The sequence below is a fragment of the Colossoma macropomum genome, unplaced genomic scaffold (genome assembly GCF_904425465.1).
Source record: "Colossoma macropomum unplaced genomic scaffold, Colossoma_macropomum, whole genome shotgun sequence".
Taxonomy (NCBI): Eukaryota; Metazoa; Chordata; class Actinopteri; order Characiformes; family Serrasalmidae; genus Colossoma; species Colossoma macropomum.
The window spans coordinates 7,752,749-7,770,101 of NW_023494796.1; the positions used below are offsets into that span (position 1 = coordinate 7,752,749).

A 17,353-nucleotide genomic window follows, 5' to 3' on the forward strand; every position below is an offset into this window, starting at 1 on the left:
ATTTTAACACACAACATCTTTTACCTTGTAGCAGTTTGTACCTTGCAGCTTAAATGGTATATCCTACATTTTCTTGTATTTTAGGCCCACTTATAGCATTTGTGTGGGTTCATTTACCAAAGACAGTCATAATTTATATTTACATGAGTACTTTCCACCCTTTCTTTACTCCTTAGAATAAAACACGCAGTATTTGTTAAGAGTTATATATGTAAATGATCTCTTTTGATTGGCCACTTTGTATTTTGTCTAATGTGTAGTGGTGCATTGTGGAAAAAACTTGGATTATGTGCAATGCTAAATTTATTTATTATCCAAAAAGACCAGTGAATCTACATAAGTCCTTCAGAGTTTTTATAATGTTGTTAATGAAAATCTGAAAAAATATTGTTGCTTTGGGGACTATTTTGCCTGACAACGCCCTACATGTACCTCTCCATCATGAATGTGTTTCAAAAATGTTTTTATAAGCCAAAACCTTATCCAGAAAAACTATTGTAAAACAATGTCTCAGGCATCAGGCCGCATATTCGTAATCATCTTGTGTAATAGCTTTCGGATAAAGCTTTTAGAGGCATTAAATGCTTCAGACATCTGGTTCCTACCACCACCTCACATTTCTGACTTGGCAAGACTTGGCATCACAATACTCTGTATGGCTTAGTTTACAGCTTACCAACTTGGTGGAATTCCCCATTCAAGCTATTTAATTTCAAAATATTATGAAAATTTGGCTTTCCAGGACTTGGACTTGGCGGCCTACATGACTAAGCCTACACTGAGTTGCTTCAGCACTACAGGAGATGGTGTAAAGAACATGACAGGAAATACATGCTGGAAATGCAGGATATTACTCAGCATCAGCCAGATAGAGCTAGAAATATGTTGACTGCCAAATGACACATCTGCTTTTTTCAATATTTATGTTATGTTCAAGAATTAGTCACTTGACAGTAAATTGCTTGTTGAATTGGACATTAGACAAGATATTTGAATCATATGACATAAAAAGGGATGATTGTGTACACGAGTACACAATCATTAGCCTACATTAGAGTAACAATGATGTGTTAGCATTAGTTTGAAAAGGTGCAGAGGTGCTTCACATGTCTTGGAGGATGCACATGCTAGATAGGAGGAGACCTAACTAGCGGATGGAGTTAGAGTCCAAATAGTGAAGCGAGGTGTATGAGGTTTCAGTGTTGGTTTTGGGGGACCATTGGTTGTGTGCACACATGGGTAAGTGTGAAGGGCATGTTTGCCCTCGAGGAAAAATACCACAGCACTAACCCTGCGTGGTTTTCCTGAGTTTCCCATTGCATCACCAGCTAAAGTTAGTTACACAAACGTGAGGCCACAACTTCTACAACTCAAGGCCTACAGCGTCAGTCGTAACTGTTTAACATAATAATACTGTAGCATTATACAAAGACCTACAGCACTGTTGACATACACATGCATCTGTGAAGCGAGTTACAGTAATGATTCACCTCAGTCTCTCTCTCTTTGCCTGCCTCTTTCTCTCACTCTTGCATACATTGGTGTAGAAACAGGAAGAAAGACAGGAAATCAAGTGGCGTAGTGGTTCTACTGTTTGTTGAGCATGACACACATTTGAGTGAGCGGTAGAGATACGTTCAATTTGTACCTTAAGCTTTTAGCATTGCTTTCTGTCTTTGTCACCGGATGACTGGACTAGACAGGACAAAAGGTGGGCTCGCTCATGTGCGTGTATGCAGGAAAGTGAGTGTGTGTGTGTGTGTGTGAGTGAGCTCTCTGTCAACACGTGGTTTCCATGTCGAAAGCAACAGCTGCCAAGCTTGCTGTCCTCGTCTTCCTCACCTTCATCATTTGCCTGCCAGAGTTCTTTCCATCCGACACAGGTAAGAATGCCTGCCTATGAACACGTGATTAACCCTGTATTAGTTTAAGGTTCTGGAACACTCTCAGATGCTGGCATCTGATCATAGATCATAGATACCACTGTTACATCACTGTTACACCATACTTAATGTTCAGTTTCTACCATCTGACTGTTAGCTATTCGTACATCAGGAATAGTTGCCACTGTAACATTAATCAATTAGATTGCAGATTTTAGTGATTGTTATGTCATAAACAGACTCCATTGTTACATCATCAAACAATCAGATTGTAGAATTTAATTGTTACTTACTGTTACGTCATCAAATGATCCAGTTTTAGAATTTAATCAATAGTGATTGTTAAATCATAAATAATTGTCATTGTTACATCATCAAACAATCAGATTCTATAATCTAATTGTTAGAGATTGTTACATCATAAACAGACTCCATTGTTACATCATCAGACAATCAGACTCTATAACCTAATCAGTAGTGATTGTTACATCACCCAATTATCCAGTTGTAGAATCTGATTGTTAGTAATTGTGATGTCATAAATAAATGCTATGGTACATTTTTAAACAATCAGATTCTAGAATCTAATCATTACTGGTTGTTTCATCATAAACAGACGCCACTGTTACATCATCAATGATCAAATTCTAGCATCTGATCATTAGAGTTTGTTACATCATAAATAAATGCCATCATTGCGTCATCAATCAGATTCTTTAATTTGATCATTAGTTATTGTTACATCATCTAATGATCCAATTCTAGATTCTGATCATTAGTGATTGTTACATCATAATTAATTGCTATTGCTAAATCATCAAACAATCAGATTCTAAAATCTAATTGTTAATGATTGCTACATCATCAAATGATCCAATTTGTGATTGTTAGTGATTGTTACATCATACACAAACGCCACTGTTACATCATCAGATTACAGAATCTAATTGTTAGTGACTGTTAAATCAACAAACAGTCCAATTGTAAAACCTAACCATTAGTAACTGTTTCATCATAAATAAATGTCATTGTTACATCATCAAACAATGAGATTCCAGAATCTGATTGTTACTGTTACATTAAACAGATACCATTGTGGCATCATCAAATGATCCAATTCTAGAATCTAATCATTAATGATTGTTTCATCATAAATAAATGCCAGTGTTAAATCAAACAATCAGATTCTAGAATCTAATCATTGCCAACTGCCACATCATCCTATGATCCGATTCTAGAATCATTAGTGATTGCTTCATCATACATAAATGCCACTGTTATATCATAAATAGAACTTTCAGACATGTGAAATTTGTGTGTTTAAGTGTGAATTTGTGAATTAAAGTGTATTAAAGGGTACTTATTTTTCTTATTATAGAGAAACGCTTAATACCAATCTCTCATCAGATGTAGTGAAGAGCTTAGAATGTGCAGCAAACTGCTTTTAAAACAGAACTAGAATATTTCTCTGAGCCTATAATCAACAAAATGCAAATTTACTTATCACTTTCAATTAAAGCAAAGGTTAAAAGCCTACAGTCATTTATATAAGCTATACATTCTCACATACAAACACATTTATTTAACATTAGCACTATAAACAAGTAAATTTCTAACACCAATTGTGTGTTCATACATCTCTCAAGACGCATGGAATGACCATAAAAGACAAGTTGCCTCAAGTTGGCTTGCCAGTAATCACAAGAAAGTGTGCACACGTGATGTATTTAATCGACTCATCTGTGTTTGCATGTGTGAAAAGACCACGTCTTGAGTGCAGTTCAGCATTTTCGATTTCTTATCATCCAATTGCTCTGCTCCTGCGGTGACCAAAATCTGCCTCTGTGCAAACGCATGGTTTCATCATACACACACATACAAACAAACATGCACATATGTGTTATACATCCATCAGCCCTAACATTAAAACCTGTTTCTCCATTCACTGTCTGGTTTATCAGCTCCACTTACCATATAGATGCACTCTGTAGTTCTACAATTACAGACTATAGCCCATCTGTTTCTCTTCATACTTCGTTAGCCCCTTTCACTCTGTTCTTCAGTGGTCCGGATCCCCTAAAGACCACCACAGAGCACGGCTGCTTGAGTTTTTAAACACCTCAGTGTTACTGGGTTACTGCTGGACTGAGAATTGTCCACCAACCAAAAATATCCAGCCAGCAGCGTCCTGTGTCCACCGATGAAGGACTAGAGAATGACCAGCATAAACTGTGCAGCAACAGATGAGCTCTACTGTCTCTGACTTTACATCTAAAGGTGGGCCAAGGTAATATAGTGGACAGTGAATGGACACAGTTTTTAAAAACTCCAGCAGCTCTGCTGTGTCTGATCCACTTGTACCTGCGCACACACTAACACACCACCACCACGTCAGTGTTACTGCAGTGTTGAGAATCATCCACCACCCAAATAGCACCTGCTCTGTGGTGGTCCTGTGGTGGTTCTGACCATTAAAGACCAGGATAACAAACTACGCAGAGAAACAGATTTCAAATAGTGTTTCAAACAGGCATTTTTGGAACTTGTGGAAGACTTTATATTGTCGCAGTCAGAACAAAACCTCATATATCCAAAAATGTACATATACAGGTGAAGGAAAAAGTTCTTAACTTATTTTAGGAGTTAATGTAAAAACTATTTATTTCCAAGTCATTTTAGACCACTTCTACTGGTCCATTCAGAGTGAAATTTTGTCATGATGTAAAGAGCAGCTGGTGTTTACAAATTATGCCATAAAAAAGACAAAAATGAGTTTGGATCTGACAGCAGCAATATGATGATTACTTCAGTAAATCAAAATACCACTATAGACAGTAATTCTAATATTGCAGTACTCTATATGCAGATCTGATTTTAAATATGAAATGTAAGAACATACTATTAAATGTACTATTAGATAATTACAGTGACAATGTAATGATATTTAAAAACAAATTTTCTTCCATGCATAAACACTGTGTAACAAGAGCAGTTAGCTTGTCTGAAAAAAGCTTATATATATGTGACTTACCCAGTTTTTTCTACAACCCCATTTCCAAAAAAGTTGGGACACTGTGCAGAATGTAAATAAAAATAGAAGGCAATGATAAGCAAATCATGTAAATCATATTTTTAAGTGAAAATAGTACAAAAACAACATATCAAATGTTGAAACTGAGAAATTTTATTGTTTTTGAAAAATGTATGTCCATTTTAAATTTGATGCCAACAACATGTTCCAAAAAAATTGGAACGGGGGCCTGTTTACCACTGTGTTACCTCACCTCTTCTCTTAACAACACTTGGTAAGTGTTTGGGAACTGAGGAGACACTGCTGTAGTTTTGAAAGTGAAATGTTTTCCCATTCTTGTTTGAATATATCATATATTCAGCTGCTCAACAGTTTGGGGTTTACTTTGTCTTATTTTTCATTTCATCATGCCCCAAATGTTTTCAGTGGTGACAGGTCTGGACTGCAGGCAGGTCAGTTTAGCACTTGGACTCTTTTAATATGGAGCAATGCTGTTGTAATACATGCTGAATGTGGTTTTCATCACCTTGCTGAAATAAGTAAGGCCTTCCCTGAAAAAGACGTCATCTGGATGGCAGCATATGTTACCGAAACATGTATATATCATTGAGCATTAATGACGCCTTCACAGATATGCACATCACCCATGCCATGTGCACTAATGCACCCCTATACCATCATGAATACTGGCTTTTGAACTGTGCTCTGATAACAAGCTGAGTGGTCTTTAACCCACAGTGTCCATGATTTCCAAAAAGAATTTCAAATGTTGATTCATCAGACCACAGGACACTTCTCCACTTTCCCTCAGTCCATTTTAAATGGGCTCGGGCCCAGAGAAGGTGGAAGCATTCCAGCACCAAACTGTTTTCACAGACAATGGTTTTCTGAAGTGTTTCTGAGCCCATGCAGTGATTTCCGCTACAGAATCATGTCTGTTTTTAATGCAGTACCACCTGAGGGCCACAGCCAGCAAATACTGGTTTTTGGCCTTGTCCCTTGCATACAGAGATTTCTCCAGATTCTCTGAATCTTTTAATGATATTATGTACCGTAGATGATGAAAAGCAAAAGTTCTTTGCTATTTTACACTGAGAAACGTTATTCTTGAATTGTTGCACTATTTGCCTGTGCAGTCTTTTACAGCGTGGTGAACCCCTCCTCCTTTACTTCTGAAAGACGCTTTTTATACCCAATCATGTAAATGACCTGTTGCCAATTAACCACCAGGTGTTTTTTTTAGCATTACAAAACTTTACCAGCCTTTTGTTGCCCTTGTTCCAACTTTTTTTGGAACATGTTATTGGCATCAAATTGAAAAATATTAAAAAAAAAACAAAACATTTCTCAGTTTCAACATCTGACAAAACTTTACCAGCCTTTTGTTGCCCTTGTCCCAACTTTTTTTGGAACATGTTATTGGCATCAAATTCAAAAATATTTAAAAAAAAAAACATTTCTCAGTTTCACCATCTGACATTTTGTTGTCTTTGTACTATTTTCAATGATGTATAGGGTTTAAATGATTTGCACATCATTGCATTATGTTTTTATTTACATTTTGCACAGCGTCCCGACTTTTTTGGAAATGCGGTTGTATAATTAACATCAAACAGAACATCATAATGTCTTATAATATGGCATGAGATGACAATATGCACATATAACTGACACATCAAACTACTGACACACACCATGCTCTCTTGTGACATCCAATCAGATTGTTAATATGTGGCATGATAACTGATTGTGTCGTGCCCATGGTCAAGCTACATGCTGAAGTTTCAGTACTTGACAGCACAACAAGTGGGAGATGTAATGTTTGTAATAATGGTTGATAAGAAATGAAAATATTAAAAACGTGGGACATTAGATATTTTTTTTTTAATTTAGAAAAACTCAATATTAGGCTGCTTTGGGGCTCAGAACTAGGCTATAACCCTTAAGCAACACGGCCAAAACAGCCAACAATTGGAAAGCATTTTAATATTTTTAGCAGCGGCAGTTAAATAATTCTGAAATCAGTGGATGCTGCAGCTCCCTTAGCACCCCCACATCCCTCTTCCCTTAAACGCCAACATAAAATGCCAGGAAGCTTCATCAGTTTTCTGATACACCTAGACTCTTAAAGTGTGTCGTCTTGGTATTAGTATTAAACTACACTGTTTTTATAATGTAGATGTTTTGTTCTGACAACTCTTTATTGCCATACATAACAGCTAAGAGACCAGATTTAAGTTTTACAAAGGTTTTGCACAGCAGCATATTAAGGGTTTAGAGCCCATCAAAAAGGGCACCATTAATTTTGAGGGAAAAGGGCAGCCACCTCATGCTGTTGGCTCCAAATGTAACACGCCTCTTACTGGGATGTGAAAAGGCATAAGATATAATAACATAATAAAAAGGTGAAATGGGATAAAAGCAATAACCCTGAATCCTGAAGGCCTTAAAATCCTTAAAATCTTCCAGGTTAAACTGAATTTCGACATTTTACCCTTTACATGTTGAACAAAACGTATTATCCTGGCATGTCTGGGGTGCTGCAGATCAATACAAATGGTTTTCCGATGGTTTTGGAGAAGGACAGGAGAGGAATAACAAACCCTTCTATATAACATTTGGATCAATATTGAGGAGGAAAAGAACAGCATGTGGCTGTAGCAGAAGCCATGTGACAGAGGAAAAAATAAAACTGCACTGCTCATGAAATGTGTTGCTAGTGTTCGTTGTGATGAGGATTCATAAGAGGTGATCCTGCATTATGAGAAACATGAATGAACACTGACAAACATGTCAGAACTCTTATGCAATATATAGCACAATATAAAGAATACAAGGTTTAATAGGTGCAACTACCCCTGTACCTGTGCTAACTGGCCATTTTATCAGAAACACCTGCCATATCGGTGCACTTTGTTTAACACTAACTTATTGTAGCCCATGTGTTGTTACACAATCATTTGGATAGTGGGCCATTCTCAGCGCAGCAGTCACAGTGACATTGTAATGTGTGTGACAGTGGTAGTAGTGTATCTTACTGGAAACCACATTAGAAACTCCTGCCTTTAAGCTCCACCTTGCTTGTGACAGTTAGAGACCACAGCTCATCTGCTGATGCAGATATTAGGCATCCTCTAGCCCTTCATCATTAGTCAGTTTCCGACTTGAGAGCTGCTCTTGGGTGGTGGCCCATTCTCAACACAGCAGTGACACTTGTGTGTGTAAAAATCCAGCAACTCCAGGAGCACCACACACACTACCATATCACTACCATGTCCCTGCTGTGCTGAAAGTGATCCTCCGGCCAAATAATATCTGGCTAGTGGTGGTCCTGTGGTGATCCCTTTTCTTTGATGTACAGGATGTATGGAGGCTGATAAATCTGTGCAGCATCAGTATGATGGTGGCCAATGAATGTACCTAATAAACTGGCAAATGAATAATAGTTTAACAACATTGAAAATCTTGGGGAAAGTGCTGAAAGGCCTGAGGATTCAGCAGCATATGAGCTTGCTGTCCCCTCCGGACAGCCAGAGCCTCAGGCCAGCGCACAGTGCTAATGACCGCCATGGGTACTAAGAGTGTGAATGAGCCAAAATGACCCACACTATCTACCTGCTGCCTTCATGCCCTTCAGCAGGGCATTCAGCCCCCCAGGAGCATGTCTATGTACAGATCTTTAGCAGTCAAGATGAGAAAAAGCAGTTCCTATTGTACATTTAAAGGAACAGCTCACTCAGAAGTGCTAATGAAAGACGTAAATGCTATTATGCTAGTTTGCAGACACTAGCTTCAATTCACTGTTAGCCATGTTAGCATATCTGTTTGAGATACTCCTTTCAAAGCTTTATTAGGGTGTGCTGGAACTGTACATTAACCTAATGTATGTCACAGGCCACAGTAAATATTTTATTACTTTATTTTATTCTTTAAAACGAGTCTGCGGCTCACAGTGATTGCATATTGAGGCTTCTCCTCCCGTGTTCAGGCATGTTTCTGGCAAATCTCATGACTGAACAAATAGCAGTAACCTGTAATAGACCTCTGAAGTTATGTGTCATTCTGTAGTCGGCATCGTGCCTATATTAACAACTCAGGGTACAAGTAGTTAGACAAATGAATGGCGCATTGTGTACTGTGGTAAACAAAAAGGTTCCAAAGCTGACACGTTTTGTCATGAGTACATTTTTCACTTGAATGTCATTGGATCCTCTGGATTACAAGGTCATTAGCAGGTGAAATACAAAAATGCCACATACATGCTACAAACAAGCTAAAGCTCCTGAGCACTAAAGTGACATTGCATGAAAGTAAGTCTACTATTCAACCTCCACACTAGTATATACCAACACCAGCTACACAGACAGTAGACTATTACCGCCAAAGCAATTAACTACCACACTGGACGAAGCTTGTTTACATGAGGTAGTTGGTGTGGTTAGCAAAGTTATGATGTGAGTTCAGTGTGGAGCTATGTTAGCTTGCATGTAGCAATATTCATAATGGCTTCTTAACAACCGCAGAACTCAGAATATCCAGGATTTAGGAGGAAAATGTATATACAGCAAAATGAATCGAGTTTGGAATATAGTTTACCACAGGATGTGAGAGCAGCCGTTTTTGAAAATGTCATTCATTTCACTCATAGAGAAAACCACCCTGCACCATTTCATGCTGGTCTAAGCTGGGTTAGTGCTAGTTTAACTGGTCACCCCAGCATAGTCATGCTGGTTGGCCAGCATATCTGTGTCAAAGCACAACAAATGCTGGTTTTGCTGGTGGTCAGTATATCCACTTCCATTGCTGCTGACCAGCATCCAGAATACAATAAGTTCCTTATATGGGCATGGCGCCAACTAAAAGTGTGGCTTTACATTTTGTAGATTGGTTTCCACTATGATGGTCATTTATTTCTATTTTTTCCAAATTTACTGATCTCTCTCTTCAGATCCAGTGTTGCAGATCCCGTTTAACTGTTTGTCCTTCAACCCCTGTGACCCTATGAGTGGGCAAGGTCCTAAGGATGGGCAGATTTGTCAGGAGTACAGGAATACAAGTAGGATTAATGCCCTATGTGAAGTGGAGACAAAAGAGAACATGATCAGCCAAGACAAAGTGGTGCAAGACTGGTTTGTGTGTGAGACTGAGGCTGACCTATGGAGTCTCCATGACAACGCCTCACTCTCAGGTGGGATCAAGTAGGATGTGTATGTATGTACATGCGTGTATATGTGTCCTTGTGAACATGCTGTTTCTTTTTTGATCGCCTTGTTTACCTTCCATGCTTGATGTTTTATTTCCTTGTTCAAATTGTGGCCATTTCAAGATTAAGACACATTCATAAGGCAACAGGAGATGCGGATGTGCTTAGTAATTTAAACCATTGATTTATGTTGAAGTGTTATTAGCTGCTGAAATGCATTTGTTATAGTGGTACGTTAATTTTCTAGTAAGAAGGTTAATTTTTTCCACAAGGAGTCCAGCACCTTTTATTGACCACTAGCTTCTTAGTTTTCTGGCTAACCACCTGCTCTGTGCTGAAAGCATGTGTTTTGCCAATAAAAGAGCAATTCACTAATGTCACAGTATGTTGCATCTTCCTTTGTATCTGAAGGTCATCCATTTAATGAGTGAGTGTAAAGGATAGTTTGGCTAAAAATGAAATTTACACCGTTTTCCAAGCTTATAGCTGCCAATGTAGCATACATGTACAAACTGCATGCCCAAATCTCACTTGGCTGACACTGCATGAAGATGTGGAGTAATCTTAAACAGACTTGTATATGGTTTATGCGGTACATGCTTTAATCTAAAACAAAAATGTATAGACGCTACAACAAAACGTCTATCTTCATTTTTGTTGTTTTTTTGTTTTTGACATAATTTGAAAGTGCTGTTGCCCATAACATGATAGGAGCTGTGTGCTAGCTTTATACACACCAACTGAAGAAGTTATTTTTAAGAATATGTGTAGAGTAATATGTTGCATCTTCTTTTGTGTCAGAAAGTCTGTTTGATGAACATAATTCAGAAATCTTGTATTTTTTGGTCTTTTTTCCAGATCTAGACACGGTCTTGATGCTACAGGTCACAAATCAGACTCTCCAGAATGTGACTATGCATGGTCATTTCAACCAAAGTGGACTGCACATAGACACCAGCCTGAACTTCACACTGTTAGGCTGTTGCGCCCAACCTCAAAGAGACTGCGCATACCCAAACAAAGTCAAGGCAAGCCCAACCTCCCACAAACCAGTTACAAGACCTGGACTGTCCACAGTGCCATCATCAGGAGAAACAGACTCTACCTCTAATCTCAAGTGTCAATCAAACAGAAGCCAGTGCTTTTTTCGCTATGTAGGAGGCAACGCTATCAAAGCATCTACTAAGGAAGGTGAGCTTTTGCTGATGTTTGGGTCCATTTCTTAAGTCAATTTAAAGGGCCATTATTCTACATTTTATTTGTACATTTGTTCCTTGAGGTTCCTTTATAATGTTTGTGCTGATGTCACAGTTATTTTTTACATAAACGCTTTCCACTATTGAGGTTGGTTTTACATGGTGAAACTTTCATGCAGCTAGTTTAGAAGAACATCCTGGGTTCGATTCCCCGGCCAGGCAACCAGGGCCCTTTTTGTGTCGAGTTTGCATGTTCTCCCCATGTCTTAAAAGTGTTACTCACTGTGATCACGTGACATGCTATCACCATTTTGATTGGCTGTTTCATGCAACTTCTTTCATGAAGTTGAGACGCTTGCAGCTGTTGAGTTTCAAATGAGTTGCAGGACACTTTATGCAACCCAAGTGCAATTTAATTTAATGTAGGTTTCAAGCAACTAAAGTTTCACCATGTAAAGTCAACTTTAGAATTAAAAAGGCTGTTTTGGTTACTGTGCCTGTAAGACTGGTGTATGTCCATGACTGGTATATGCCTTGAATCATGCCTCATTCAAAAATTAGCCCGGGCTGAAAAACTCCTTATACCTTCAGTGTGAATAGGTGGGGCTACACTGCTAATATATATATATATATATATATATATATATATATATATATATAAATAAATACGCTGGTTTCTGTAACAGTTCATTCAAAACAGTGTAACCGTTTATTAGTGACATGGGACTTTCTTGGGACATAATGAAGACATCAGAAAAGGACGTCCTGTGGGACAGTACAAAACAATATCTTTTAAAGCCATTTTGAGGACGCCCTAAGGATGTCATTTTGTTCGCTGGGTTAATACCCCAGTGCAACAGTTCACATAAGGAACCGCACCAAAGACATGCTGGGATTTTAAAACCTGCATCAAAGAGATTTGGTTTCAGTAAATGTACAGTACATATCTATTAAATGTTACACCATTTAGATGGTTTATTTGCCAAATATAACATCATAGTGCATTGTGAACCAAAATCAGTGGCTTTATGCCATTGGCTTTTCTTTCCTATGCAAGGTTGTCTTTGAGTTTCAGAAAAGCGAGCTGAAATTGCTGATAGTGGCTCGAGACAACACCTCAGACATTCAATATCAATACAGTCCTTCCTATCGTCTCTCTCTTTCTCTCTCTCAATCCTTCCCTATAAATCGAGTCTAAAGGTTAGCCGAGGCCATGTTTTATTCCGTCTATTGATTCTGGCAGGACAGAAGACAGTACCACTTTATATTTCGACTTCACCACTGATAAATATATTACTGCAATATATCATTCTGCTCTGCTAAGAGTTGGCCTTCTTCAAAGCCACAAATCTCTACAGAAGGTCCAGGCTGTCCGAGTCATTTGGGGTTATTAAGTTACTGTGGATCTGAAGACTTAGAGATAACAGCGTTAATCGGAATTAACAAAAGAAAATCTTTATGTTGTAGTTGCCATATTAAAACATTGAAATACTGTAATTTATTACATTAATATACTTTAAATATAACAATGTTTTTTTTTTCTTTAAAGGCACTGCTTTATAGATGAAAGATTTTGTTATGACATCTACTACATTAAAAGGGAATTAGACCAATTTTTCAGCACTGTAATTGTAATTTACCAAGGAAAACGACACTGTAAGAGTTATAATATGTATAAGACTAGTAAATAATTTAGTTTAATAATTTAAACTATGTAAATAATTTAGAGCCCTATACCCTAATCAGCTATTTTAAAAGGGAATTTTTCACAATTTCTGTACATTCTATTCTGTATGATATGAACAAAGTCAGAGTGATTTCATGTGAACAGCTCAGTCCTAGAAAGACTTATAGAGTATTGTTCACAGTGGTGGGGATGGGAACCAGACGTCTGAAGAATGTAATGCATTTAAAAGCTCCCCCACAGAAAGTAATTACATGAAATGGAATGAATATGCTGCCTTTAAACTCCACCCAGCTAGAAAAACCAGCATAGACAAGCATATGTTGGGTTTTTGATGCTGGTATGCTGGTCAACCAGCATGACCATGCCGGATAACCTTTATAGGCCAGTTTAGACCAGCATAAACCAGCTTAGACGGACTGCGCTGATTTTTTCAGCAGGGCATTCATGGCTGAGAGGTACGTGCAGGGTGTTGTGAGGCAAAATAGTCCCCAATGAAAAGGTATTTTTTAGATTTATCACTATTTTATCATCATCGGCATTGCATAAAACTCAGACACATGTAGGTTGACTGTGTCTGAGGTTTTAAATAGTAAATAAAATGTTGTGTTGTAGACATTGCAACCCTTGCTTTTAATGACCATTGTAGAAAAACTAATTTTCTCGGTAATGAAGCTTTTCACATCAAACCATTCTGAATAAATTTAACTCTTAAAAATTTCTTAAATATTCTGCATTTCAATTCAGTGGTTGAGATGTAAACAGAGTCATTCAGGGTGGTTTGACGTGAAATGCTTCATTGTAGAGAAACTCACAGACTCTGATTTTTTTACAGTGGTGGTGATAGGAACCAGGGGTCGCCATGTCTACAGCACTAATATAGACATTTTATTTATTATCCAAGACGACTAGTAACCTACACGTGTTTTTATGTGTAGTGTTGATGATGGTAAAATAGTGGTAAATATGAAAAAATGAGACTTTTGGGGGGACTATTTTGCCTTAGAACGCCCTTCATGTACCCCTCCACTATAAATGGATTTAAATAAATTGATTGAAATTATTTTATACCAAAATCTTTAGCACAAAACTACTGTAAAACAGTGTCTCAGGCATCAGGCAGAGTATTCACAACCATTTCATGTAATAACATTCTGTGAAGGAGTTTTTAGAGGTGGATGTCTCGTTCCTATCACCACCACTGTAAAGAAATCTGACTTGGCAGGTTTCTCTAGAACAGAGCATCTCACATCTCACATCTCACAATGGCTTTATTGACTATTTAATTATACAGACATTTTGAAAAATCAGTGGACTTCCTTTCACTCTGTCTCTCTGCTCTTTGTGTTGTCAGTGAGGTGGTGGGGTTTTAGCATCGCCGTGTGGATGATTCTGGTACTGATCGTGATCGTAGTGGTCATGCTAAGTGTCTGGGTTCAGGTCTGCACAAGCAGACGCTGCTTTCACGGTAAGTCTGTTAACCTATCGCAGAAGCAGTACAGCTGAGGAAGACAGACAAACCACAGCTGAATGACCAACATTTCCTTGGCTTCATCTTTTGAAGTGCTGTGAAAGGACTGTAATATCTTTCTCTCTCTCTCCAGCACAGTCAGCGCCAGTTCGAGTCGCTGCCCATCGGCCTAAGAGCTTCTCCAAGCGAAGAGTTAAGTGTGAGTACAGCAGAAGCACAGGAATCTGAGACTAGTCCTGCTGTTACTCCTCATTTGACCCTTTAAATGCCCAGAGCCAACCAGTGGGCGCACGGTGTTATTACACTCTTCTATAATCTAAGAATAGCTCAGCCAGTTTACACTGAAGTCCTTGTAATTACTGAATAATAAGCCTTAGTATGTAATAAGCCTGGGGTTTTAAGGGGTTAAAGGGTCCATATCTTACGTTATTCATGTATTTTAAATTTTCCCCCTGAGGTCCATTTATGATTTTGTGGTTTTATGGACCAAAACGGTCCTAATTCATCTTTGCATGATCATTTTCCAGCCTCTCTTCATGTTATTAGCTGACTAGCTGTCCAGTATTTTAGCTTATTCAAATAGCAGGCCAAGCTGAAACACTACACAAAAAAGGTTCTTTAGGGGCTCTTTAGTAAAGGCAATGGTTCTATTTAGAACCATGAGTTCTATATAAAATCATTTGAAGGCTTTAATGGTTCTTGCATGGTGAAATGGTTCTTCAGATTGAAGGAGAATGTGTTCCATATGGTTCTATACAGAATCTTTTTGAAAATGCTTCTAAATAGCACATACTGTTATGATGTCAAGCTTGTAACAATAGAAAAACGTTTATGGCGCCTTATAGAGCCATTTTCATTTTCTGTTGTGTTGGTAATGCTGATCTATAGTTCTGTAATTCTGTTGTTTTTCAGCTTTAGGTGATTTGCCTGATATTTCTATCCCAGTATGGAGCGCAGAAGGTACGTGCGTGTGTGCCTGCTGGCATTTGGTTTGTTGACATGCCTATTTGCACATATAGTGAAAGTACAGAATGGAGCTACATAAATGAGAACTTTTCTTTATCCCTCTTTTGAAGGGTTTGACTGTAGTTTGAAAACTTTCATCTATCCCCTCAAGGCATTTTACAGCTCTCTGAGCTCAAACAAATAAAATAAATAAATAAACTCAATCTACCTTGAGGATTATATGAAAAGAGGGCACAGAAGTTTTTCTCTTCTTCAGATACTAGAAGTTTTGGAGAACAAAGGTTCTCTGAGGGCAGAAAGCATGATTGTTACGTTACATCTAACAGACATGTAAGCCTTTAAAATGTCTCTGTCATACATCTGTCCTCAGATGAAGAGCTGTTCTTAGAGAAGACGCCAAAGGATTACTCAAGAGGTAAAAGAAGAAGGAACCCTATTCAGTTCTCCACAGTAAATGTTACCCTTTATATGACTGTGCTGGGCTTTGTCTCAATATGCCACTCTAGCTTTGACATTTTGATGAAAATATATATGGAGAACATTGTAGGTCTCTATTTGCTACTTGGGCAGTGATCTTATTCATAATTTGCTGGTGTCAGTCTGACTTTTTTGTTCTTGTCAGATATAATAATTTTGATTGCACTGATCACACAGTGGCCAGTTTACTGGAAACTCCTATCCTGAACTTCCACCTTGCTGGTGTACAGTTAGATACTGCAGTCCATCTATTGAGATATAATTTGTGTTCACCCTCTTGCCCCTCACCAGTGGTCAGTTTCTGACCACAGAGCTGCTCTAAGCTGGATATTTTTGTCTGGTTCACCACCCAAATAATACCTGGTCAATGATGGTGCTAATAAATTGTGCAGCAACAGAGGAGTTACAGTCTGTAATTGTACATCTATATATTGAAGGTATAAGGAAGGTGTTTCTAATAAAGTGGCCAGTGAGTGAAAGTATAAGGTGGGTGTTTCTAATAAAGTGGCCAGTGAGTGGAAGTACAGAGTAGGTGTTTCTAATAAAGTGGCCAGTGAGTGGCAGTACAAAGTAGGTGTTTCTAATAAAGTGGCCAGTGAGTGGAAGTAAAAGGCAGGGGTTTCTAATAAAGTGGCCAGTGAGTGGAACTAAAAGGTTGGTGTTTCTAATATAGTGGCAAGTGAGCGGTAGTGCGAGGTAGAGTGATGAGAAGATATAGTTGGTTATGTTGTTTATTGAATTCGAATCAAACTTTCAGAAGTTGTTTCAGAAGAACTGCAAGGGGTTGATTTAGAGAGTTATGTCTGTACTGAAGTGTTCTTCAGCTTCCAGCTCTGGAGGGCTACAACATTGCCCAGTTCAGTGGACTTTTCTTCTGAAGTAAAAACTCTTTGTTTTATTTTTTTCACAGAACGGCTTCATTTGTCATATCAGGAAATGTACAAGCGAGGTAAGAGTTTGGCTGTGTACTGAAATTCATACTGTAACTCACACCTCCTTTTATACTGGCTTAATGCATTTTAATTAACGTATGAGGGATATCTTTGCAGTTTTAATGGTTCACTGATGCTTCTTTAGCCTATTGCCATATAGCTTTTTACTGAAATGCAACAAAGTCTAGAAGAAAGGAGGTCACATCTGTGTGCCATCATTTTATCCATTCATTCTTCTTAAGAGTACACTGAACAGTGTAGACTAAGAGCTTTTGTCTATGGCCAGCCACCCAGGATGCTGTAAAACTGAGAGCAAGTATTAGATCTTTTTTGTCAGTCAATGATGCACAAAGATGTTAATTCTGTGAGAAACTAAGAGTTTATAATCCATTGTGTCTTACACCATGTCTGATTTCTCTGTTTAAGCAGGACTGTCCCCTATTTTTGAGGTGTCTTTGACAGGTATGAGTGCATGACACACATACATGCTTATGCTCAAAAGATATTTAT

The 17,353-nt window shown here is 38.1% G+C and overlaps 1 protein-coding gene across 1 annotated transcript; it reads left to right on the forward strand.

The window, feature by feature from the left end:
* Positions 1–1,596: 1,596 nt before the first annotated feature.
* Positions 1,597–17,319, forward strand: si:dkey-192k22.2. Its single transcript, XM_036582880.1, has 8 exons — positions 1,597–1,883; positions 9,863–10,102; positions 10,976–11,308; positions 14,352–14,465; positions 14,602–14,667; positions 15,381–15,428; positions 15,805–15,849; positions 17,273–17,319. Exons 1-8 carry the CDS (start codon positions 1,796–1,798, stop codon positions 17,317–17,319), a joined length of 981 nt encoding a protein of 326 aa, XP_036438773.1. The 5' UTR covers positions 1,597–1,795.
* Positions 17,320–17,353: the final 34 nt, after the last annotated feature.